A 25325-nucleotide genomic window follows, 5' to 3' on the forward strand; every position below is an offset into this window, starting at 1 on the left:
GACAAGCATCTTTCGTTGATTCCATCCAATAAAAGAACATGGTAAGTGAGGCGAGAGGAAGAGAGAATCGTGATTAATGTAGATGCATCGGATCGGGAATCGCTGAATCCGTGTCTTGGGTTATAATGAAACCACTTGGAATTTGAAGAATGTCGAAACATCTGCACTTTGTCGAGGAAGTGGAGATTTAAGACAAGTGTTGAAAGGAATACCGCCAATATGGAACGAAATGCTGATTTAGAGATGAAATTGCTTCCTTGCTACTCTGCATGACCCTTCCAACACAACGAAGCTAACATCAGCATTCGTCCTTAGCCTACCAGGTTATCAAAGAACCGAAAGAAGAGAGGAAGTAAGTGAACACCATAAGCCATTTTTACCCTCATTGTCACCTGAATATTAACCAGTACTCTTCTCATAGACGTGTCTGCAGGTCACGGTCGTGTCGGTATGCAGAAACAAAGAAAACAGCTGAACTTTGCCAACAAACTTGTTACCAACACATATAAATTCCTCTAGGCAAACATCGTAAGCATCCTGGTGGTCGTGGTAAAGCCGGTGGTATGCACCACCACAGAATCAACATGGACAAGTACCATCCTGGATTTTTCGGAAAAGTCGGTATGCGACGATTCCACTTGACAAGAAACGCAGACTACAGACCTGTCGTCAATGTCGAAAAACTATGGACTCTGATTCCAGAAGATGCTAGAGCAAAGGCTCCAGCTGGTCAAGTTGTTATTATTGATACCTTGGCTGCTGTAAGTGTGAAGCGCACAATTGCGTTGAGTTTTGGTGCCTTTTTTTCTTGATGTGTGAAGCGCACATTGTGTTGAGTGTCGGTGCCTTTTTTTCTTGATGTTAAACTTTATCATATTTTCCAGGGATATGGCAAAGTATTGGGCAAAGGTGTTTTACCACAAACACCATGTATTGTACGAGCCAAGTTTGTATCAAGGAAGGCTGAAATCAAGATCGTGGAAGCCGGTGGTCGTGTCGAGCTAATTGCTTAAATCAGATTATATAGCATTTGTCAGACCCACACACCACAACTCTTTGTCAATATAGTAAACCTTTTGCAATCTACATTATTGTTTGTGGTTTGTAATTCAGTGTAGTCTTAAAACGCTTGAATCTTGATCACACTTGCAGATTAGGGAAAGCAGCAATTTTTCTTCTTTAATAACTTCTTTGGAAACAATTTCTACATGTATACACTGGATTCCTTTATATCACATTATGCCACTACTTCAGCCGGTGCTTCTACTTGTGGTGCTACTTCTTCGCTAGCAGCAACGGGTGTTGCTTCAACCACTGGAGCTTCTTCAACAGCAGGAGCAGCAGCAATAGCATATGTGGATGCCTTTGTCGAAACAGGAACAACGGCAGGTGTAGCAGTAACAACAGTCTTGGCTTGTTGTGCAGGTTTCTTAGCAGCGACTGGTTTGGTGGTTTCCTTTGCCTTTGGTGGTGATGATACCTTTGTCGTCGTGACGGTGGGTTTCTTGGGTTGTTCAGATGTCTTTGTTGTTGTGGGAGTAATAGTCTTAGATTTGACTTTTCGTTCGGCTTCAATCTTCATCATTTCTTGATACTTTTGTGGGTATGCTGAAATGTTCTGTTGTCGCAAACAAGTGATAAGTAAACGTGTAGTGCTGTGGAAGTTGAATTGAGACATACTTGGAGATAGACTAGATTGTTGAGACGTTCTTCTTGCCATTGCTTGTGGTCGTAGTGAGCACCCATTGATTCCAATCTTCGTAGGATTTTCTATGTAATGCGAAAAAACCAGTCAGGTTTGCGTCTTTGCCAAGCTGCCACATGATAGCACAATTACATACCTGATTCTCCATGTTAAGTTTCTCCAACTCCCTCATTCTTCGATAATAGTGTCGATCATGGGCAAACCCAGCTCTAGCTTCATAAATATTTTCATTCCTTGAAATCCCCGTCGACACCTTCATAATATGGCTCATTTTTTCCAGGAGTTGACGATTTGAGCGCTCGATTTCAGCCAGTCGGTCTACATCACAAAGTATATTCAGGTTATTTGACGCGTCAAAAAACATGGTAAAACAAGAAAACGACGCAAACACCAAAAGGAAGGTCCACATCCCACATAACACCATCATACCATTATAAATTTGCAATTTCTTGCCAGTCTTGACTTCTAAATGCCCCCATTTCCTTGGTGGCTGGTTATCTATAGCTGGAGCCATCGTAGCTAATTTATCGAGATGGCGTTTTCGACGAGCACCGTCCCATTTTGAAGCTAGCAATCGATTACAAGTTGGGTATAGAGAATGGTAGTGTCGATATGCTAGTGGATCAGCTGGTTCTTCGTGTTTTATAGGTTCTGCTTTCGCTGGTTGGACATCTTCGTGATCTAGTTCAGATGGTTGCTTGTCGAGGTCAATTGGACGTGTTGGGACAGGTTCCTCCATTGTTTTGTATACAATTTAGAATGCTATTTCGTTTGGAATTTCAGAACTCAAAGATGTGCGCGGAAAATAACATTTGAGGGTTGGGTGTGATTCACACTTTTACATCGTTTTTTTTTTGCGTTTCGGGAGCTGGACTTGAAGACCTCCATTTTTGAGAAGGAGGAGAGAGGAGCCTGATGACAACAGACGAACATATGCAACCTAATGAAAAATCTCAAGTGCAAGTAGCCGAAGAGGCCCACAACAAACAGCAGAAACAAGAACAATGTGAAGCTTCTTCTCTCCCACAAGAAGTTGTCTTGCTGCTAACTGCCAGCCTACCAAAAGTAGATCTGCAATCGTTTACAAGACTATAAATCAATTGTTAACTTGTTCTTTACTAGTTTGGACTGTCATTAACCGCCACCGATCAATTCTTGGACGAAAAAGACACCAGCAATGACTCTAGCACATCAACAAAGCAGTTTTTCGAGCAATTACAGAAACTGGGACGCCAGTTAGGATACCTGGAATCTAGCTCGAGTGGATTTAGAGGACTTGTTGGTAGTGGCAACGGTGGTGTCAAGAGGAAGAGAAGGGACGGGGAGTCAGTGCTGCAGCACTATGATATGGAGAAGCCGGCAGTGAGTTTTATATTGCTTAATATGCTGAGAAACATGTTCGTTGACTCGATCTCGGTATTTTAGATGGTATCTCGCATTGAAAGCTTCATACAAGCCAAACGAAGTAAAATCGATTCGAGCAATCAGGCTGAATTTACACGTGTTGATCAAGCAGGTATTCTATATTGCCTCATTAATGCTTTATCAGCTTTGTCTGACTCATCATTGGTTTAGACTCCTGCGCACGAAGTGACACTGTCGAACTAAATCGATCAGTGCAAATGAAGATTGCTGTCGCCCACAACAAGGATGACCCGCTCGCTAGATCGTGGAGACATACAACAGATGCTAGCAGTAGTGGTAATACAAAACCAACACCGAACAATGCAGCTACAGTCCCGAAAACACATCTCGTATCTGAACGACTATCAAACATTGAATCGTATCTGGATGTGCCGTATCAGCCTGCTCCTAAACGTGCTTCCAATAATACCAATAATAGTATCAGTAATGGAGGCACAAGTACTACCGGAGCAAACGGCAAAAACGAGGCCCAAGTTATCAAGGAGGTGCTATCCCGAATAAAAATCGTTGAAGACCGAATCGTGACTTTGGAAAGGGAGTATCCGGCCTGGTCGACCAACAATCTAAATCAGAATGCCAGGAATGGGAATCCGCAAATTAGTAATAATAATACCTTGCTGGGTAATAGGGATGGTGGTAATAGTCTAAGTAGTGGTGTGGCTATGAGTATGGGAGCTAGAGGGTTGGGATCGTTTGCCATTGCTGCTGTCAATGGGAAGTCAACAGATAAACCGTCACAGCAACAAACAGCAACAAACGTACAACAACAACAGCCTAAACCCATATCGGCGACACAATCCACACCACCAAGCCAAACCCGAACACTCGTCACTAGTGTATCGAATGTACTGCCGCAAGCTAGCGCTGTTGACAGTGACGAAGAAGACAGCGACGAAGGTGATTTGAGTGCGATTGAATTGAAGATCAAGGCACTTAAGGAGTCCTTGCTGGCTCGTAAATTGTAGATTGTTATGTTTTATCTATGAGAAGGTTTAGAGATGGTAGCAAGAAGCAAATATAAAATATTTTTTTGCATCATAAAGGTTGTGGTAATTGTAGACGTGTTAGCGGTCAAGCGCTTGTCGTTACGTGTCGCTACTCATAGCAAATTATGAATCAGCCGTATTAGCTTGATTTGATTGAAATACTTGGGGCCTGCCCAAATATTCAAGTCTTTGAGTATGCAGGACAAGCTCGCGGGATAGAGGCCTTGTCTGCTTGCTTGCTGCATCACCCGACGTTGAAGAAACTATCCTTCGATGTGACCCCCCCCCCTTGGCTCATGGCCCGAGTTTAAATTCTTAATCCCAAGGTCCAACACCTCCATTATCGAAGAACTATCAGCACGACGCTGGCCCCAAAAATGTTGGAAATGTGTCTGCCATGGTTGCAAGCATTGACCTCCTTGAATACAAATAGTCTCCGTGTAGAAATAAACACGCTCCAAGTCATCGTACAGTCTTGCTCAGGGTTGAAGGGTTGAAGGCGTTGTCTATGCGTGGTGATGATTACGGGAATCTCGGCCGACGTCTAAAAACCGAGTCACTCCGAATGCTGCGTCTGCCAAACCTTCTGAGCCTAGAAAGGCTTGATCTTGTGGTCCTGGAAGATGTAGCACTCGACGAAGTAAAGCTTGTTGTAATACTACGCTGCTGTAAACAACATAGTCGAGGGCATGAAGCAGGGACCGAAGGGCTTCGATTCTTATCAATTGACGCGGTTAAGGTGAAGGGAGATACTAGCAGCAAACCATCGCACTTTGCGAAAGTATTCGATGTCGGTGCGTGGGATGGATGTAAGTGTAGATTGTCAAAGCAACCAGGTGAATGATTCTTTGACGAGAGTAATCAGGACTTTATGAGATATCTGTACATTTACGAGTAATGGTAATGCTGGGAGGCGGGATGGTCACGGTGGGAAGTGTACTAGCAGGCATAAAATGTAGTATGCTTCTTTAAAGACTCGAGCGTCTCATAAGTACACTGACTTTTTTTAGATCAGAATTGCATGTAAAAGTAATAATTGGATATAGTGAACAGACGAAGTGATTCAGTTCGCCGGAACCTCGATCGAGTACTTGACTCGTGATTTTCCAAAACAAGGCCGCAAACACCAAACACACGAACGGAGAGACATTTCATAAAAGAAAAATGGTGCTTTTGGATCAAATTACAAGTTTGCAAGGCATTAATGTCCATTCTGCAAGTTTCTTAAAACTTTTCTTGAAATGCTTGTTTCGCCGAACCACGAAAACGAATCAAACAACTCTGCCAAGGAACAAGATCCAGCTCGTTCATTTTGTAGCTGAGAGGCCAAGAAGATCTTTGGCACAGTTTTGCCATGCCTCTCTTTAAACTCGTGATGGTTCTTTATGGTTGTCTTCTTCCCTTTCCACAACGAAACCTTAATCGCCAGTTTCTCCCCCTTTTGAGTATATTGCATCTGACTCGTCCCACTCACTTCCTAACTTCACAAAAACATCTCCACTAGCAGATTGCCACCTGACAGCAAGTAAGCTGGGCACTATTTGCTCGGACCATTGTGTGCTTCTGCATTCTCGAGCTGCTTTCGCAGCAGTGCCATTTTGTTTTTTGTTGTTTTTGAAGATCTCAACGGTGGAAAGTGGACATTCTCTAACAGCCTGTTTCCTTGAATAGACACTCAAGTCCACTCTCTACTTCTACTACAAGAACATCAAAATGGTTAAGTGGTATCAAAACAACAATGTCGGACAGCCAAATACCTACCAACAGGCCAACAGCCAATACTACTACCCCCATCAACACACTTTCAATCTCGTCTTGCTCTTCATTGCTGTACTTGCAGGAGTAAGTATAGCCGCTAGTTTCTGACGGTTTGAATGTGAATTCCGAAGCTTAACACATGACCCTTTGTTTTAGCTTGTCGTTGTCGGTGGCTCGATCGGAATCTGGGCAGCAATCAGTTCATGGGTACGTTGAGGAGCTGGCTCTTCTCTGCCGTGCTTTTATGAACATTTCACTGCCCATGTGATGTCGTACTAATTCGTTGTCTTCACAATAGCCTGCACCACTCATTGTCGCAATCGTCATTGGAGGCTTCTCAGCTTTAATGGCTGCTTGGAGATTAATGGCAGTCCGAAGAGGTGAACCTCATCGCTACCACGCTCTTGGATTCGGTCTCGGTGAGTTTTTGAGTGCATACATATTTCCCAGCCATTGGAAAACAGGCTCTAATGCTATGCATCTTTCGTAGGAATGGTCATTATCTGGGCTATTGCATTCGGTTACTTCCAAGCCAGAAACGTCGAGGTACCAGCTCGAAAGAAACACCTTAATCTTAAAATATTACTAACGGGTTCATATCCTCCTAGAACTTGTGTGCTAGAGATGCCAACGCCGGTAACAGTTACGGAACTTGTGAATACCAATCTGCTGGTAAAGCTGTCATCGTTGGATCAATAGTCAGTCTCGTGTCCTATCTGATCTACGCTTTCGCGTCATGTTGTCAACGACCTTAGTAAGTTCTTGAAGATGCTGTTACAATGCTCTTTATCAGCTTTCTAATCATTTCTTTGTTGTGTGTAGATCAGGACTTATGATCCAACCCACTAAATTTAAATTCATATTTGTCTCGTTTTCCACATGTCATGTAGTCTACAACACGTATTTGCCTTGCCTATGATGTATCGAATAAAAAATCTGCTTCAAAAAATTGAGCTTGTCTTGTGTTGGAAAGTGTTTGAAACTTCATTCTCGTTCTGTTGCCGCAAAATGTGAAGGGAAGTTTTCCATGCATATGGCCGAGGGAGTGGAAAGCGTAAATTCCATTTTGAGTTAATGAGAGGGTCTGACTAAGCTTCATTTACAATAATGCTGTATGAATCAAAAATCGGTGACATGTGTTGACAAAGAGTTACTCCCCAGACGACAACGATATGGTCAAGCTATCAATGGCTTTCAACGTCCTTCATAGTTCTGGCATATCTCTTCTGGAATTTCGTCAATAGCTTAAAGCTCAGTTTCCCCACAAATCCCGAGCATAAAGATGCTTTTGCTCCACACAAACTCTTAACTTCACAAAAACATCTCCAAACGCAAATCGCAACAGAACAACAAGTAAGTCGCTTACTATTTCATCGGATCAATGTTACATCCTGCATGCATTCAAGCTTTACCAGCAGTGCCTCTCTCGATACTTTTTGGAAGATCTACACCATGCGAAGTGGGCATTCTAACTTACAGTTTTCTTGAATAGACAACTCAAACCAGTCTCTACCACCTACAAGAACATCAGGAATGTCTACTAAATGGTTTTCAAACAACAACGTTGGCCAGCCCAACTCGTACCAACAGGCTAACAGCCAGTACTACTACCCTCATCAACATACTTTCAATCTGGTCTTGATTGGTATTGCTGTAATTGCCGGTGTAAGCACATGTTTCTAGACTCTTGCTGATCTGTACATTCCCATATGATACGCCGAACATCAAAACCTAACACTTCCATCCAATGTTTTCTTAGATCATCGTCATCGGTGGCTCGATCGGACTCGCTTACGCTATCGGCTACTGGGTGAGCATAGATTCTACTTGGTTTCGTCTACAGTGTCTCTCAACCATTTCGTGTGGATGTTGTACTCAAACTTTCTCATCTTTAGCCTGCACCAGTAATTCTCGCAATCGTAGTCGGGTGTTTCTCAGCTGCGATGGCTGCTTGGAGGTTATACGCCGTCCGTGGCGGTGAACCTCATCGTTACCATGCGCTTGGGTTCGGTCTGGGTGAGTTTATTTCGAATGAATGTAGCGTTTAGCTATCCAAAACAATCTCTTATTGTTTTTTTGGTGAGTAGGAATGGTCATCATCTGGACTATTGCTTTCGGATACTTTGAAGCCAAGAACGTTCAGGTACTGAGTCATCTCAAGCCATTCAACTTGCGACAAACAGCTAAATATAACACTTATTCTTCTTTACCACTTAGAACTTGTGCTCACGAGATGCTGGCGGTAACGGAGGAGTCTGTGAATACCACACTTCTGGAGAAGCCATCATCGCCGGTTCAGTAATCTCTCTCATTGTCTACCTTATTTACGCCTTTGCCTCATGTTGTCAACGACCTTAGTAAGTTACATTATATAGTATCGTCGCATGTATTTTCGTATTCTAATTATTTTTGGTCACTAATAGATCGGGATTGATTCCTTTTCGTTGAAAACATCTGTCCTTTTTGCTTTACTCACTGTTTTGTACTTTTACAACACTTCATTGTATTGATTGCCTTTGTCTATGACGCCTCGAATAAGAAAATTTGACTCCAATTATAAGCAGCTTGTTGGTCGGTCTTCTTTCATTGGTTGTAGCGAGAATCGTTCTCGTTGCATTGCCGCAAACAGTGATAACTACGTCGGTACTAGACACACTGCCTTTGTATTACGTTCAAGTCACCTCTGTACTGATATTGAATATACATATATCTTCCAACTGCACTATCCAAGCGTCACAAAGTGCGCCAAGTTGACACTTCACAAATTGATAAGACTTTGACGACTGAACACGAGCTAATTGATGTTGTTCAGGTCCTCAAAGTGAAAACGATCTTCAAACAGTCGAGAATCCCGTATAAACCAAAATATATCCCATGGTTGTTCTCTTCACAAAGCGTCAATCCTTTCAAATAAAATCATCACTCCTTGAAAAGTAAACCAAACTGCCTAAGCCAACGACATAGACCAGCTTTATTGCATAAAGAGTCATCGGATGCATTGTATTCTCAGCTTGTCCTGAATTGGTCTCTCTTACTCTGCAGTTGCCGTGGTAAAATGTGGTTTGTGAAAACCCATTCAATTGGGCGATGCAGTGAGTTTTCGTGGCGAGAGCGAAAAGAAATGATTTCAAACTTGAGTGGACTGGGATATCACATTCAACTATGTCAACTTTCGCTATCGAGCTCTTGACAGTCTTCAAGCAGGATAGCATTGCCAACTATTAAACGACCAACATTAGATAAATCAAGTTTTCTCAGAGTTAATTCATTACGATACGAATACGGATCCAATCTTGTATCAAGTATCAAGAAATATGGGTTTCCTTTCTCTTTTTCAAGTGCTGGGATTGGTTGGATGTTTCTTCCGTTTGACATGTTCTACTCTAAAACTGAACCGCAGCTCCCCACACTAAAAAGTTATCTTATTTCATATTGTGAATGGTATTATGGATCGCATGTGTCTACACTGGGCTCAGATGTAGTGGAAGGCAAGGACTCCTTTCGTGGAATGGCAAGCCTGTTGGTAAGTGCTGTTGGTTTTTGATCGAGCTAGTCTTTCTCGGAGGAGACCGAGTATGTTATCGTCGCTGTTTCTACTTGCGGACTGTTGGTCAACAAGAGCCAACAACCCTGAGTCCAGCGTTATGGAGTTTTGTCTCTGCATGAAATGGCCCCTGGCTCGTGCAACAGCTTCTGTGTGTGGCAATTTCCCCGGCCCATTGCTGACGTTCTGTGGAGTATCACTGGGTAACCGGCGTGAGTGTCAATTTCTGCTTGATGATTTCATTATCTTCAAAAAGTTTGGCATGGCAAGCAATACAACCATCGTCTTGTGACCTATACTTAACAGGGATGTACGAGCGTATTGTGACGAGCCGATTTTTGGATCATGTTGCTGATGAGGAAGACCAAGCTCTCGACCTCAACGCTTACTTTCTGGAGATATCCCTCTAACCAGAAACCTGCCCAACTTTCAAACCCTACTACTTTGTGAGGGAGTTGGAATGAAGTGGCTGCCTCCAAACCATTGCCTTTATTCAACTTTTAATCTTGACATCTTGCAACAGCTCTGCGTGCCAAACCTTCCGAAAGTCTCAAAGCTTGACATTAAAGTAAACATCCACGTATCAATCGATGAATGGAAGCAGCTGGTAAATACTACGCTATCACACCATGATGATGGTCACAAATCTCGATGTGACGAGCCTGGAGTCCTCTGTACTGGCGAGGTATGATATAAAGGCTGATGATATGACTATAGATGTAACCACCCAAGACGCTATGTAGTGATTTGAAGCTTTGGGACTTGAGCAATAAGCCACTATGGCCTAAGCTGGATCTGCGTAACTTTGGGCTGACGATGTGCTGATTTGAAGGAACTCAAGGAGGTTGAGGTGGATTGTGGGCACAATTTGTTTTATTAATGAACATTTGCTTTATTGAAGTGTATTTCTGAATAGACATCAGAACCAAAACATTGTTTTAAACTGCTATTACATTAATTCACTGTTGTTGTTCCGGCATTTTCGCGATGTTCGCAGTGTGCAAACATTTAAACAAACCCAATGGCTGAGAGAGCAATACTGCAAGGAGCTGAATTTTTGCAGAATTCATTGCCTCTTCTTTCGAAACATCTCACTGACTGTGCATCTCTTGATTCAAAACTGCGCCAGAATTTCTCAACCATTCAAACTTTGGAAGATCGGGACAAATGAGAGCTAGTTTACCGTGTTTGGTCTCGAATGAATCCACAACGGATATCGAGTAATGATGATAAAGAGCTGATACTCTTTTCATTGCTAAGGAATCTTAAGCAATACTGGAGTGCCATACTCAGAACCATTTTGAAGGAATTTCATGCTTTTGCTATGTAGTAACGAATTATGAAGAGGATTGTAGTGGTAGTGTGATGGTAGTACATATTGGAGACATTGCATGTATTCAGATCCAGTTGTAAAATAATCCCACACTCGTAAAATAAAAAGTAACTCATCCAAGCGTTATAGTCTTCCAAAGCGTGATTGGACTCTCGATTCGTGATAATCTGAACATATCTCAAGTCCAACGTTAACAAATACAGCCTGAAAATAAACCTTCAACCATCTTTCACCGAGTCATGCTCCCTTTTTTGGCCATAGAAGACATTAACCGTCAATATTGCTTGACTTCATCAACCTCCTTTTCCTTAATCGTATCTCCGAAAGAGGACTGTTCAAATCGCTCAATCGTCAAAACATCCATTCAGGACCCAATCTGATAGGCCATATAAGTAATATTATGTGTTAAACTTCTCTATATAAACAAAATGTTACTTCGGTGTTGCATCTGGTATGGGTGGTAGCCTCGGTTTAGCTTCTCTCCCAGATGTTGGCCGACTCTTATGTCCAGCAGCATGGTATATCAAGTCTGTCACATCGTGAATCATTTTGTCTGCGTATACGACCCCTAATGAGAGTAAAAGGGAATTAGTACTACTATACGCTTCTTTTCTATGTTCCACCATTATTTCCAACAAGCTAAAAAATACAACTATCCCCAAGAGAATTTACCTTCATAAGTAAGGGCCTCCTTCAGCTGACTCTTCAAAGTCTTTGCAGCAGCCAAAACGCCTTCCTCCATACTAGCAAGCTCGCCCAACAATTCCTCTCTCCTGCTAGCCTCAGCCATCCGTATCTCACTAGACACATCATGACCATGTCCAAACAATCGTTCAGGATTCGACGCTTCCTTCTCAAACTGACACAGTTTAGACAGTACTGCTTCTCGTTCCAGCACCCGTTTACCAGCCTCCTTCCATATCAGCACGGTAGCTTCCAGCTTTGACGAGTATCGATGTGATCCATATATAGCAGCCATACGACACTGTTCACCAAACGTCATTTTCAGGTCATTCCATATCTTGCGGAGGTCTTCTTGGGCACGGTGGATGTTGATCATGGATGGGAACGGTCGTAGATTTGTTGGTTCGGCTGTATTGCGTGATGAGGTCGATGCGTTGGAAAAGTTGCTGCCTGTCACACTATTAGTTGACTTTTTATTACCCAGATTTGACGAGTTGCTGCGATTACGTGGAGGTTCTTTTGTTGCCGACGTATTGGTACTACTTCCGACATCCGGTTTGGAATGCTTTGTTATAGATTTCGATCGTTGGAAGGTACCAGCGCTCTTATTTACACTGCCACCACTACCCTGAAGATTCTCTTTGGGTGATACTACGTCAGACTCCAATTCAGGTGGTACCTCATTATTCTTCAACTCTTCAAAGTATTCCATAATCAACGGATTCCAGTTACCATCACTATACGACGTCATTTGACGACGTCTCTCATATCGAGCTGCATGTGCCTTTTGTTGTTTGACAACTTGCTCCTGCTCACGTTCCTCTTTCCGTAATTTATCTTGCTCTTCAACAAAGCGTCGATACGCTTCTTCATCTTCATCAGCATCAACCATAATTTCAAGTATAAAATCGCACGCTCGAGTCTTCAAGTAATCGATATAGTCTACAATGCTGACTTGATTTGCATCATCTGAAGGATGCCGTAACTCGTCAGCTACATCTGCAGGTACATAACCACCAAAATTGAATTTGGTATGTGTGGCGGCACGACTAGACGGTGTCTTTGCCATGGCAGATTTACGATTACGGAGATACTCGGATGGCGTTACTGATGGTCCGGTTGCTAACATTGTTCGAAGTCGTATTTCTGGACCTCCTGAATGAGGTCTTCCAGATTGTGGTGATGATGGTGCATCTGCTGTTGTTGCTGAAGTACCATTGGCTGCGGCTGCTGCTGCCATTATTTGCCTTTTCGGTATTGCTAGGCCTTGGAATGCATAGCTCATTGGCATTCCAGGTTCGAACGGTGCAGCAGGACAACTTCCAGAGTCTTCTTCCTTTGCTGTTATTTAATTTCGTGTCAAAAATGCTTTCTGCGAAGGAGCAAAAAACTCTTTGCAAGCCTTAATTTCATGATTGCAGCATAACGCTCACCAACATCCGTTTGCCAATTCCGACCAGTCAAAGTCTTCATAACTTCATCATATAGTTCTTCAACTTCTTTGTAACGAGCCAGCCGTCCATCTATACAGCAAAAAGACGACGGGTCAACAGAGAGCTAAACGTATTTGAATATGCTGAACACCAATTTCTCACCCAAGGCCTCAAGAGCAGCTTGATCAATCATTCCACTAAATTCACTCACGACCAGTGGAGGTGAAGGATCAATAGATACTGATCCTTTAGGAGTTCGCTTTGAGACACGAAATGGAGATGCTCTCAGCACTGTCTAAATTAAAGGAAACGACGACGTGAGCAAAAGAGGAGGCTTTGATACTAACCCATCTTTTCCAATCTTTATCAAACTTACACCATCAGGCGCCATTACTGGAATGTAATCTGGAATTGGAGGAGCCGGGGGTATAGCTGAGACCGGCTGCACAAAAAGTGACATGTCAGTAATACATAGAAAGGAGTCCGTTCTCGTTACATCACAGCTCACAATCTCATCAATAATGCTATAATCATACGAGGTCATCAGATCCGGTTTGAAATTGCTAGATGGTAAATATCTCTTCCGTGGAGGACGAGGCTAAACGTTTAGAGTTTGTCAGATCTTGTCGACATCAACAACAAACCTTCACGAAGTTTCAAGAATTGAAGATCATACCTTACTATCATCATGCTTCCTCCTATTGAACGTGGTAGTAGTAGCATGAGCCTCCAATATCGGATCGTTCCTCATAAGCAATGAGAATTCATTCATGGTCGACAAATGAAGTTCTGCGTCATCCATATCTTCATCACTAGCACCGGTCAATGTCCTATCATCTGCGTGATCTCTGCCCGTATTACCATCACGTAGAGTCCGTCTCGCACGTTCATGATCTTGAGACATTATCTTTTGCGGTTGTGAATTCAACAGGCCTCCTAAATCAGACAAAATCGTTCCGTATTTCTTCATAATTTCTTCTCGTTCTGCCTGTCCGAGATGACGATGGAGGGTTTCTAATGGTTGTAGGAGTCGTTCTTTACGGTATTTTTCGTGGAGGAGTTTAATGTCTTCTGGATCTTCTGGGAGGTCGACATGTTGGTTTGCAGGTAGTCGATCTTGGAGGTCTGATAGTTGGGAGATGAAGAGCTGTTGCCAGTCTGGATCTACGTCGAGTATGGCAATGCCGTGGGTGATATCGTTCATTACGGATGCGAGTAGGTTCCGTAAGACAATCCTGCGGGGAAAAAAATCAGTACTGGGACAATTTGAATAACACTACTGGCCGTTATAACCTTACCTCCTACTAAGCTCCAGACGATACAAGGCACAAACCCTCCCCCTGTTAGCTTCAGCTCCCAACACACCCAATGAGTCCATCTCTAAAATGATCAATCTCTATTCAGATGTCTCCGACCGGGCGAAAAAGGGAGAAAGATTCTAAGGAATGCCTTACGTTTTCGACGTTGCCTGCACCGCTCCAATGCCAACTCTGACTGATCTGACACTTTCTCCAGAATCAATGACATGAGCATATTAATTTGTGGAGACGAGAACTCGTTTTGCTGAACTAGAGATTCCCGAAGCTCCTGGTACCGGCGAATGACTTCAGACATGAATATTTTAGCCAGGTCGTCTTGCTCAGCCTGGGCAATCCATGAGAGAGAGTTGATGTGGGTTGCCGTTCGTTTCAGGATTGGTAGGATCATGTCTGTTGGATCCACATGGCTTGTCGAAGAGAACGGTGTTGGTTTGATTTCTGTGTTGTATAGATCCATACTTGTTAGTACGTTTTTTGGTAGTCAAACCCTTTGTAAACTAACTTACCAGGTTGATCATCATCCTCCGACTGGATCAACGGCGGTGGATCGGCCAGTTCAGGAATAGCATTGAAATCAGGCTATCAGAAGCAAAATTAGAAGGATCAGACGCAAGTTTGTTATGTGCAGCAAAAAATGCCCAGTTGGAGGCGGAAATGTCTGAACGAATCCTAACCAAACTACCTTCTTGATGTCTACAATTCCCAATGGATGTACAGGCAGAAGATTAAAGCTCACACCAGGAGCACCCAACAATTTGTTTCTGAACGTCCATTCAGCTTTACGAACATCAGCCGTCGTGATCCGTTTACGATGAGACTGGTTCTTTGAGGGTGAATAAGTCGAATAGTCCGTTGGTAGTGACGGTTTGAGGTGTTGATCTTGGTTGAGTGCATCTAGATCGTGTGGTTGAGTGTCGATTGATGTTGCGATTATTGGCGAAGTGGGTATTGCAACCGGTGGAGCGAGGAGGATATCCAGTAGTTCGGTTGATATGTCGACCGTATTTGAGTCGTGATCCGTCCCGTTATGTATCATTGAGAGCCGTTATGCCTTCTTTATGTTGTAAAATATCGGTGTCAGTCCTTTCAAAGATATGAATAAAGGAGCAAGTTAGAATACAAATGTGAACGTGAATTGACGCGTACTATAGTAGAGTTCGTACCTTCATGTCGTATATATACAACCTCTCTCACTCTATAGATCACATTCGCACATTTTGTAAAAACCACAGATATCTAGCATTTGGGAAGAAGATGATGATGATACAAGGAGAGACCAGCATCGAAGCTGTATCAGTGGGGAGACAGTTAAGTAAACTGTCACTATTCAAACCAATCTTGCATGGTAAGCTCAAAAAGACAATGTGTCAATCAATCGAGATTGTAGTTTCAGCTTGATCCAACATTGATGCACATCATTCAATCGCATTTTATTCTTTATTTTACTCACATACATTATTATACAATCTACTTATAGTCGAAGCATGTCTCCATTCCAATTCAACTGCTCGGCATTCCGAAGTTCAAGCTGTAGTCATCAGCTTCCTGAATTCTCAAGCTTCGCCAACCTTAATGATCAATACGAGGATACAGCTATCTGATGTCATCATCATGGACGATCAAGCCGCTACGGCCTTCTTGCAAAGGAATCTGCTGAGCTTGGTGATTGCTGAAGCTAGTGGTGCGTATTGATGCTGTGGATTATTGTGGTTTGATGATAATACCGGTGTATCATTCGGTGGATAGTCGTAATGATTGTGTTGGGGATGATCCATGTTTCAATCCGAGATATTACCGATCTTTGGGTCCTTTTGTCAGCTCACTCATGATCTGCCAATGTTAGGTGCCAAGCTACACATATACACACCAGACCAAGTCATATTAAATGTTCATGTCTTTCAACTGAGTGACGACGAAGGCTGGAATGAAAGAACTGACGACGAAGAGAATGTCGTCGCTGCAAACATTTGTGTATGTTTTGGTACACTTTACAAGGGAACAGCATATTGATTGCCCTCTAACACCTATGATCCACATCAGGACCTGCCTGCTAGACATTTAGATGGTGTTTGGGAAAAGTAAGAATTTCATTCAGTATCGTACTCTCCTTGTATTTTGTCCTTCTTACTACCCTCTCATCCCATTCAAAAAGTTTGATATTTGATGAGGACTTGCAGACACGGCTTCTGGAATACATTACCACATCCACACTTTTTTCTGGTATGTGTCTTTGTGTTTTGTCGACACACATAAGGCCTTTGATAAACAGGTAAATGTATTGACTAAATGTCTATATATAGACAAGATGGTGGACTCCAACATTGTATCTTGGAACAAGATTGTACTTTTGCATGGTATGCTACGTTGATTTGATTCGTCTAGTTTAGTACAAAAACCCGTATAACCAGAGTTCCGTATAGGTCCACCAGGCATGTCAATCTCATCGAAATTGTCTTGGCTGTCGGTTTATCGAATCATGCCCATATTCTATCCTCTTTCTAGGAACTGGAAAGACATCATTATGTCGAGCACTAGCCCAAAAACTCTCAATACGGCTATCAACGCGCTACCCATCGCTAAAATTGGTAGAAATTAACAGCCATTCCTTGTTTTCGAAATACTTTTCGGAATCTGGGAAATTGGTTTTGAACATGTTTTCAAAGATACATGAGCTAGCTGAAGATGGAGAGAGCTTTATCGTTATCCTTATAGGCAAGCGTTCCACGTAGCTTTTTTTGCCCGTACGATTTGTAATCAGACGCACTAATCTATCCTCCCGTTTGTAGATGAGGTTGAATCATTGACTGCCGCGCGTAAAGCCTCTAGCAATGAACCAGGAGATGCTATAAGGGTGGTCAATGCTCTGCTGTAAGTCTCACAGCCAAAAAGATGGTGATGTCGCACTCGGATTGAATCCTACACCATTCCTTATTTTCGACCTGTCATACTCTACTCTACATAGGACACAAATAGACAAGATTAAAAAGTATCGTAACGTCCTGATCATGACAACATCCAACATCACCGATGCCATTGATGATGCTTTTCTGGATCGAGCTGATTTACGACAATACATCGGAAACCCATCACAACGAGCCACATATGCTATGTTGAGTGGATGTGTTGAGGAATTGCTGAGATGTGAGATCATTGTTGCTCCTAGTGATGGTATGACGACAAGTGTTTCACTTGTAAATTGGAGAGAGATTGAATTCTCGAGTGATGAGATGTCTAGAAGGCTTTTTGATATTGCTGGATTGTGTCAAAAGCAGGTATGCGACTTTGGTAGCCATGGGGATGTTGACAATTTTCCGTTTTGTGATGCGTGTTATATGATGAGATCCCCTAGGCATCCTCTAGGATCCCTAGATCCCTCCAGCATGTTTTCGTCGCTAAAGCCTGCTGTGATTTTGTAGGGAATGAGTGGTCGTGGGATACGGAAGCTGCCAATGATTGCGCATGCTCTTTTCGTTCAGGTATTGTGTACAAACGAAAAAGGATGCATATACGCCCTTTCATAATACTGACTTGAATCCTTTGTAGGCGCCTCAAACAACCCTAGACGTATTTTGTCATGCTCTAGTTAGTGCAATTGACTACATGGGACGAAACAAACAGGGTTGAGGGATTGTTGCAAATAAAACATTGTTTAATTTATTTAAATAGATGGGGTACGACGACAAAGCCAACGTCTGATGCTGTTAATGGTACTTCCCCGGATAGGGCTGATTTACGACACGATGTTGGAGATCACAACAAGCTCATTTGCACTGCTGAGTGGAATTATTGGGATTCCAAACAGGACGAGTAGGACGACGAAACTGAACTTTTCATTGGGAAAAAGGTTGAAGTCTCGAGTGATGAATTGTCATGAGGGTTATTGATGCCACTGGATTTTGTCAATTGCAGGTATATTTGAGGTGAAGCATGTACTGACCGAAAGGTCCAAACTTTTTTTTGGAGGCTACAAGAGCAACAAAAACATTGGAGTATCCAGATAAGGTCGACGTGGGCTGTGCTCGTCTCTCAATGGAGAGATGATGAAGCTTAGAATGAAAGAGTTGAAGTTGAAGAGACTGTCGTCGCTACAGCCTTGTCATTCCTACTGTTTCTTTCTGACAATCTTCATTCACATCAGTATGCGTATGGTACAAATCTAGATGGTGCGTGAGAAAGTAACAATCTCATTGGGAGAAATAGGGTCTTCTTTTTTCTCCATCTCAAACACATCCCGTCTCTTAAAACGTCTGACCTATCATAACGACTTGCAGACCTGGATTCTTGGATACAATACTTCCAGTCCAACTGTTTGTGCCATACTGGTGAGTCGATGTGTTGAAGCGTTGCTGAGACGCGAAATCGTTGCTGCTCTCAGTGATAGTATGACGACAACTTTTAATTTATGGATGCAAATATGTGTACAGATTTTAAAAACCATCTCCACTATACAATAAACACCCCTATTGTAGACATACACCTGTTCAAGAGCACGCAAGCACCCTAGTCTCTAAGCGGCGTCTGTCCCGACACAACACTAGTCTGCTTCACATCATCCAAATCCGCTCTCGCCCTCTTAACCTCAATAGCAAGCTGATCATACAAGCTCGCCTTCAGCACCCCGACATCCGCATCCCACAAATCCTGAAACTCCCATTGTCCAGCACCCCTTTCCACATCCGACAATATAATCCCTGCACCACCATCATTCTTCCACCATTCACCATCGACATACGGATCAGGGAACTCTGGACGCACCCAAGACTCTTCCCTCGCTCTCTTGTGACGATCGCGATCTTCTTCGATTTTACGTTGTATTTCAGCGTATTCTCGTTTCGTTTCTTCGCGTGGTTGGCGAAAGAGGTTTGCTATGAGGCCTGAGATGTCTTCTGAGGGGATTAGGTGGGAGGATTTTAGTTCGGTTTCTTTGAGGTAGCGTTCGGCGGTTTCAAAGTTTTGTTTGTGGGGTTCGTAGTCAGGGCCGAGGACCTTCCTCCATCCTGAGAGGACCTGTGTAAGCGTGAGTGATGGTGTGTGTGTGTGAGTGAGTGAGCGAACAAAGTGCAGTGCCAGACAATGATGGGTCAACCAGACACTTTCTCTACACGTATCAGGATATACATTACCTTACGAACAGTAACAGTAATAGCATCAGGATCCGGTACAAGAGCATGGACCAGCTTCACAATGTCTGCAGCAAACCGTTCAACATAGACAGCACAATCCACTGCAAAGCCCCGAGGTTCTTTTGATTTACGATCATGAGCTTGCTTAACTAGTCTATCCACTACGCATAACAGCAGTAATCTCTTTGGTGCGTCTCCCTACCATGATTGTATGGTGTGAGCTATTGCAATGCTCAAAACACACATATTTGATGTTGTGATGTCTTGAACAACACCAACACAATGCAATATTGGTTTACATACCGAATGAGCATATAGTGTCTTCCACAGCACTTCACTCAAGTCAGTAGCAAAGTGTGCATTCGTCATTGCGAATTTGACTAGAGCAGCTACATCATTAGTCCTTTTGGTTTTATGAGTGTCGAGGGATTCTAGGAGATCGGTAAAGTGCGTGGTTGCCATGAAATCATCTTGATAGATGTCATCGCTCATGGCTTAACTATGTTCAATAGCTGCGAGCTGTTTTGTTCGGATGTTTGGATTTTGAACGTGCCATAAGAGCTAGTATTGGAAGAGAAGCTGATGGGAGAATCGCGGGTAGATGCTATTTGATAATTTGGATACAAATTCGAGATTGGAAAGCTGTGCGTGAGATGATCTCGATCGCAGCTTCCTGCCTCAAAGCAACCTTCACAGCAGGAACGAAAGATATGAGACAACCAAAGAGTCTTTGAATAAAGCAAATTAGTTTCCATTCATTTCATCAGCCAGCACGTTGTAATTCGGTCAATACACTCTGATCAATGGTTTCCAAAGCTCCTCTCCAAATGTTGGATGTCAAAATATGTATTGTGGGTATAAAAGCCGTCAGTATCGAACTAGGTCATGTACCAAACGTGCTCAAAACTAATATGAAATCTACATTGTCATCAATAACCACCCAACTCCTCCTCTACTAGCCCCTCACATTCAGCAAAAAAGAGAACTGAATTCTAACACGCGATCGCTCACGTCTTGCACCAGATTTCATATCAAATGACTATATCTCATGCGAGATACCTCCTCTCCACGTCCTGAAAACATCTCTGAGTCTCCTTTGCCTATCTCTTTACATCCATTACGAACTTTTATAAACGCACGAATCCATCTGTATTGACTAGGAAAGTTACAAAAGGGAGACCGTGGCGTACGTTCCTGCCACTCATCATTGACACGGACGCCTTCGTATACTGATGTACTTCGAGTAGATCAGCTCAAAAGCTCAAATTGTCACTATTCGTACTTGTCAAGCGTTCAAATCTGTGGATACTGCATTCTTGAATACATTCGCATAGTTTAGCGCAAGATTCTTGGACGGAACGCCTTGAAATATCTTGTATCGGCTTCTCTCCCTTCTGCTCCGCAAGTTTTGGATTAGATAGCTCGTCACTGGATTTCGACATTTTGCAACATGGACATCATGGGCAAGTTTTCACACAACCTTCAACTGAATACAGCACAAGCTAATCTTTTCATTACACAGATATGATAAACGAGGACGAACTCGTGGTCTGCCCTCTATGCATGGACCTAATCCCATCCTCTGACCTCGAAACTCACTACATGTCTGAAGTCGAATCATTCAACTTTATGGATACAAATCCGCATTCTTCCTTTAATGGAACAATATCGGTGCCTGCATTCGAGTTGTGTGATGCTCCTTTGCTCAAGCTGTAAGTGTGTTATATGTCACCCACAATCCATTGCAGGTGTCTTAGTAGTTCTTTTTTTGGCTAGGGACGAACCAATACCCAGTAGCACGTCAAGCAGCACTACTACGATATCCTCAACATCAGATACACCAGAAACAACCCGCAAATCACGTCGCGGTGCAGCCGTAACCGCACGCCAAAACATAAAAGCAGCAGTTAAAGGCAAACGAGCTCCTCCACCCCCAACAGCCGTCCCAGACACCACACGCACACGACGATCCAAATCCCCTAAAAAACCAACCACCACCACAACCTCAGCATCAAAACAGCCAACCCCACCAACATCCTCTTCTTCCACACCCCGCCGCTCCCCATCCTCAGACTATGAGACCTACACATGGGCAGGCGTAACCCGCGTGCGTGCAACCACCCTCCTCGAATCCAACAACTATGCCGCGAACGGATGGGCCGTAAACAAGAAAACCGATGTGGATGTCGACGATGATATCGATGTGGATGGGAATGAGGTCAGTATGGGGGGTGTGCAGTACACGGAGAAGGATTTGAAGCGGTTTTATCTTGCCGATGATGATGTGAATGGTGGTGGGGGAGAAGGGGGAGAGTATGAGCATGCGCCTGCGCCGGTGGTGCCGGTAGATGAGAAGGTGGTTAGGGAGATGCGTGTTGATATTGAGGGGGATGAGATTGATGAAGGTAACGTTCCTATTATTGAATGATTACTTTACGTTTCTTGCGCCATTAACCAGTTTTTTAAAATAGCTGAAATAGAACATGCAATCGCAACAGCTCCACCAGACTATAAGCTCGTGCTGGAAGCACTCAAGACACGTTTACGACATCTGGTGCGTTTCTCACCACCATGCTGCCTTATCCTCTTTTTTTTCTCACTCACTCACCATTTTATTTCATAGGAGGACTCCCAAGCAACAAAACAATCCTCAAAATGCCTCATCTGTCTAGACGCATACACAAACCCATGTGTGTCGATCGTGTGTTGGCATGTGCATTGTGAATCGTACGTCAAACATCCACCTATCCTCGAGTCACTAATCTTTTTTTCTTTATCTCACACTTTTCTATATTAGATGCTGGCTGCAAACAATAGCAGCGAAACGGCTATGTCCGCAATGCCAGAAAATCACCGGACCAGTTGACTTGCGTCGTATCTACATGTAGAAAAGCAACATTTATTATTTTGTATATGATGTAACCATAGCCAATGAACATAATTCCACACAGACAAATAGTTCAAGATGTGAAACCTTTTATTTCCAATAGATAAGGGGTATAAAGATATTGGCACAGAAATGCTTTTGAGATATGATAAATACGACATTGCATTCTTAGCTTTCTACCTTATTGAATTACATACTCTTTTTTAGTATACATAAACACACACGTCGTTCTATAAATACAAGGCACCCCCCAAAGAGACTTCCCAGGTCTCTCTTCACTTCTTCTACAGTTACAAATACACGCAACACCACACCCTCCATTCTATGACCGGTACGTCCCACTCCCGCTCCCACCACCAAACCCAGACTCTGCACCCGGCTGCATTGTCGAATACGTCAGGATATTATCCTGTTGCTGCATACTATTCGGCGGGATGGCTATACCACTGTTACTCCCATACGGTGTTGCACTTGCAGTTGGTGCGTAATCCAACATACTACTATACATTCTCTGCTGCTGAGATGTATGCATCATCTCGTCCTGCTGTTGCGATACAGGCGGCGCAGTGGTAGCATACATGGGATTCAAGGGCATACGCTGCAACCCCTGTTGCGCGTTCCGTAACTGTTGCTGCTGCTGATATAGTTGTTGTGATGTATCCGTTCCGAATCCGATGAAATCACGTACATTTACAGCTGGCTGCATTCCTCCTACTTGTCGAGCATCCACCTGCTGCAATTGCTGTTGAGACTGCTGTTGCTGTTGGATCTGCTGCTGCTGAAACTGCTGTTGTTGCAACTGCTGTGTTTGGAAGAGCCGTTGGTTTAATGAATCCAGGAGTGTTGTGCTTGATGGATGAGGGAGTGTGATTCCGCCTCCAGCAGCACCACCACCACTGCCCATGTTTACCATGTTTACTGGTGGTAGTGGGTTACCAACAACCATATTACTATTGTTTGGCTGGTTACTACTGCTCATTCCAGCATTATCAGGATACATCATACTACTAGACGGCGGATGCAACCCATACGATGTCATACTTCCAGGAGCTGTATGGTACCTCCCGTGAGACGGAAATGGGATTGCACTTGGTCTCGTAACTACAAATGGCGGTAGTGATGGCAGCAAGGCGATATTATTACTGTTATACCGTGGTTCGTTCGGCATGGCTAACGGATTGGTTGGCATCGGGAGACCACTGCTACTACTATTAATACTGGTGCTACTACTATTGCTACTTGCACCACTATTGGTATTTGAACCAAAGAATCCCATCCTGTTATCATTAGGTTTACCCGTCCGAAGTTGGATTCCTCCGGAATCACCCATCTCAGACCTCATCAAATCCACACTGCTTCGTATACTACCACCACCATACCCCTGCTGCTGCTGTTGTTGCTGTTGCTGTTGAGATTGCGACAACAGACTAAAGCTAGGATGCGGATCAATATCCAATTTGGTATCTGCCCTCGGCAAATACCGATTTGGAATCGCTGGAACTGGTGGCAGGTCAAACAGACTCCGTGGACTTCCTGATGACTCGTATGACATGTACGTGTCTCGGAGTGCTGGTAGAGACTTTGTACGTGGTGGGCCTGTTCGTGGTTCAGTAGCATATCGGGGATGGTCTAGTGTCATGGTCGGTGCATTCCGTAGTGGGCTGCTGCTGGTTGGAGATGTTGATAGCACACCTCGCATGGGTGATCCAGGTTGCTGTTGTAGTTGACTTGATGATGGTGATGAGGTATACAAAGGTTTTGGTTGTCCTACTACAACAGACTGGTGTAGCTGTTGTTGTTGCTGCTGCTGCTGAAACATGATATCAAAGGCATCGTTTGATGAGCCATACATTCCTGCTAGCTGTTGTTGTTGCTGCTGGATACTGTTTTTAGGTGACTGAGTGTCGAGTTGTTGAAGTTTGAGTGCAGAGCGTCGAGAGTTACTATATTGTTCAGGCTAATTGAGAGCAAGAGTTAGTATGCATCGTATCAATGATGGTTTTTCTTGCATGTGCGAAAACCACTTCCACAAACTTACTATCGGCGGAAGAGGAGGCGGTGGAGCATACGAATCCCACGACTGCTGCTGATAGTACGGATTACCCGGATTAATCACCAATTCAGGCAGCGATCTCTGTTTCCTTATACCCGTAACCGAGTGATAAGCTGTCCGACCAGGTCCCCCACCAGAGTTAAACCCATCATTATAATACCCGTCTCTATTCAAATCGTTGATATCTACAGCCGAATCCAGTCCAACATCAATAGAATTACCAGTAATCTGCAATTTACCAGCCGCAACATTCATTGAAGCGACACCAGAAGAATATCCGACATCCGTGAAAACACTGCTTGTGCTAGTCCGTATGCTTCCGGTCGTATTGGCACCGGTACTAGATCCCCGCTGATATGGCGATAGTATGATGGCAGGCGATTCAGGCGAGTTCCGTTCAGATGATGGTGGACTGTTTCCTCCTCCAGTGCCGCCAGTCATGATCGGTCCTGTAATCCCAGTATTGGTACTGCTCCCATCCTCAAGAAAGACACCAGCCCGCCCAACACTCTTGATCTGATTTTTTATCTTTGCTCTCCGATTCTGAAACCATACTTGGACAACCCGTCCAGGCATGCCCAGCATTGCAGCCAATCTCTCCCTGGCGGTCGCATCAGGCGATGGGTTTTTCTGGAAATGGTCCTGTAGAGCAGCTAATTGCTCAGGCGTAGCTCTTACTCGCTTCTGTTTTGGTTTTGATTCAGTTGATTTCAGTTGCTGTTTAAACGACTCAAGCGTGCTGTTTACAAAAGCGAGTGTGGGAGATGTTGATTGTGAGGGAGAGGACGAGGACGATTGAGCTACAGAGGTGGGATTTCTTGAGCTGGATTTAGGAGTATTCGGTCTTGGGAGTGGCGGATCTTGTTCGTCATCGTTCTCCAGTCCGATATTGGGATTCGACATGGGCACGGCTGGTTTGTTACGTCAACCACAAGATATGTACCCGGAAGTGCCCCCCAACAAGCTGTACACCACAAAAGTATCTATGTATTACACCATCCACACCGGGTCTTCTCAATCTTGCTCGACAAAACACCGAAAACCCTTTTGTTGGTCAAGAAAGAGATTTCAGTTT

At 43.6% G+C, this 25325-nt stretch overlaps 8 protein-coding genes across 8 annotated transcripts; 4 read left to right on the forward strand and 4 right to left on the reverse strand.

Annotated features, from left to right (window-relative positions):
• Nucleotides 1-149: 149 nt before the first annotated feature.
• Nucleotides 150-1013, forward strand: SmJEL517_g02639 (uncharacterized protein; the record flags this gene model as incomplete). Its single annotated transcript, XM_031168567.1, has 5 exons — nucleotides 150-179; nucleotides 316-352; nucleotides 422-448; nucleotides 520-761; nucleotides 885-1013. 5 exons carry the CDS (start codon nucleotides 150-152, stop codon nucleotides 1011-1013), a joined length of 465 nt encoding a protein of 154 aa, XP_031025506.1.
• Nucleotides 1014-1237: 224 nt separating this feature from the next.
• Nucleotides 1238-2444, reverse strand: SmJEL517_g02640 (uncharacterized protein; the record flags this gene model as incomplete). The annotated part of the gene is made up of 4 exons (XM_031168568.1): nucleotides 1238-1618; nucleotides 1681-1770; nucleotides 1842-2023; nucleotides 2135-2444. The coding sequence occupies 4 exons, from the start codon at nucleotides 2442-2444 to the stop codon at nucleotides 1238-1240; spliced, it is 963 nt and encodes a 320-aa protein (XP_031025441.1).
• A 176-nt stretch (nucleotides 2445-2620) lies between these two features.
• Nucleotides 2621-4095, forward strand: SmJEL517_g02641 (uncharacterized protein; the record flags this gene model as incomplete). The annotated part of the gene is made up of 4 exons (XM_031168569.1): nucleotides 2621-2770; nucleotides 2828-3067; nucleotides 3131-3221; nucleotides 3281-4095. The coding sequence occupies 4 exons, from the start codon at nucleotides 2621-2623 to the stop codon at nucleotides 4093-4095; spliced, it is 1296 nt and encodes a 431-aa protein (XP_031025440.1).
• Nucleotides 4096-11182: 7087 nt separating this feature from the next.
• SmJEL517_g02642 (uncharacterized protein) lies at nucleotides 11183-15223 on the reverse strand (the record flags this gene model as incomplete). Its single annotated transcript, XM_031168570.1, has 11 exons — nucleotides 11183-11319; nucleotides 11424-12776; nucleotides 12869-12958; nucleotides 13031-13163; nucleotides 13245-13310; nucleotides 13377-13466; nucleotides 13545-14103; nucleotides 14167-14248; nucleotides 14323-14625; nucleotides 14694-14766; nucleotides 14870-15223. 11 exons carry the CDS (start codon nucleotides 15221-15223, stop codon nucleotides 11183-11185), a joined length of 3240 nt encoding a protein of 1079 aa, XP_031025439.1.
• Nucleotides 15224-15441: 218 nt separating this feature from the next.
• On the forward strand, nucleotides 15442-17811 carry SmJEL517_g02643 (uncharacterized protein; the record flags this gene model as incomplete). Its single annotated transcript, XM_031168571.1, has 11 exons — nucleotides 15442-15532; nucleotides 15665-15868; nucleotides 16031-16158; nucleotides 16228-16265; nucleotides 16340-16407; nucleotides 16488-16541; nucleotides 16690-16905; nucleotides 16974-17055; nucleotides 17150-17459; nucleotides 17604-17663; nucleotides 17731-17811. 11 exons carry the CDS (start codon nucleotides 15442-15444, stop codon nucleotides 17809-17811), a joined length of 1332 nt encoding a protein of 443 aa, XP_031025438.1.
• Nucleotides 17812-18687: 876 nt separating this feature from the next.
• Nucleotides 18688-19802, reverse strand: SmJEL517_g02644 (uncharacterized protein; the record flags this gene model as incomplete). Its single annotated transcript, XM_031168572.1, has 3 exons — nucleotides 18688-19194; nucleotides 19311-19508; nucleotides 19614-19802. 3 exons carry the CDS (start codon nucleotides 19800-19802, stop codon nucleotides 18688-18690), a joined length of 894 nt encoding a protein of 297 aa, XP_031025445.1.
• A 1032-nt stretch (nucleotides 19803-20834) lies between these two features.
• On the forward strand, nucleotides 20835-22198 carry SmJEL517_g02645 (uncharacterized protein; the record flags this gene model as incomplete). Its single annotated transcript, XM_031168573.1, has 5 exons — nucleotides 20835-21022; nucleotides 21087-21715; nucleotides 21782-21864; nucleotides 21934-22037; nucleotides 22108-22198. The coding sequence occupies 5 exons, from the start codon at nucleotides 20835-20837 to the stop codon at nucleotides 22196-22198; spliced, it is 1095 nt and encodes a 364-aa protein (XP_031025444.1).
• A 321-nt stretch (nucleotides 22199-22519) lies between these two features.
• On the reverse strand, nucleotides 22520-25153 carry SmJEL517_g02646 (uncharacterized protein; the record flags this gene model as incomplete). The annotated part of the gene is made up of 2 exons (XM_031168574.1): nucleotides 22520-24154; nucleotides 24236-25153. 2 exons carry the CDS (start codon nucleotides 25151-25153, stop codon nucleotides 22520-22522), a joined length of 2553 nt encoding a protein of 850 aa, XP_031025443.1.
• Nucleotides 25154-25325: the final 172 nt, after the last annotated feature.

The sequence above is a fragment of the Synchytrium microbalum genome (genome assembly GCF_006535985.1).
Source record: "Synchytrium microbalum strain JEL517 chromosome Unknown SmJEL517_scf0011, whole genome shotgun sequence".
Lineage (NCBI taxonomy): Eukaryota > Fungi > Chytridiomycota > Chytridiomycetes > Synchytriales > Synchytriaceae > Synchytrium > Synchytrium microbalum.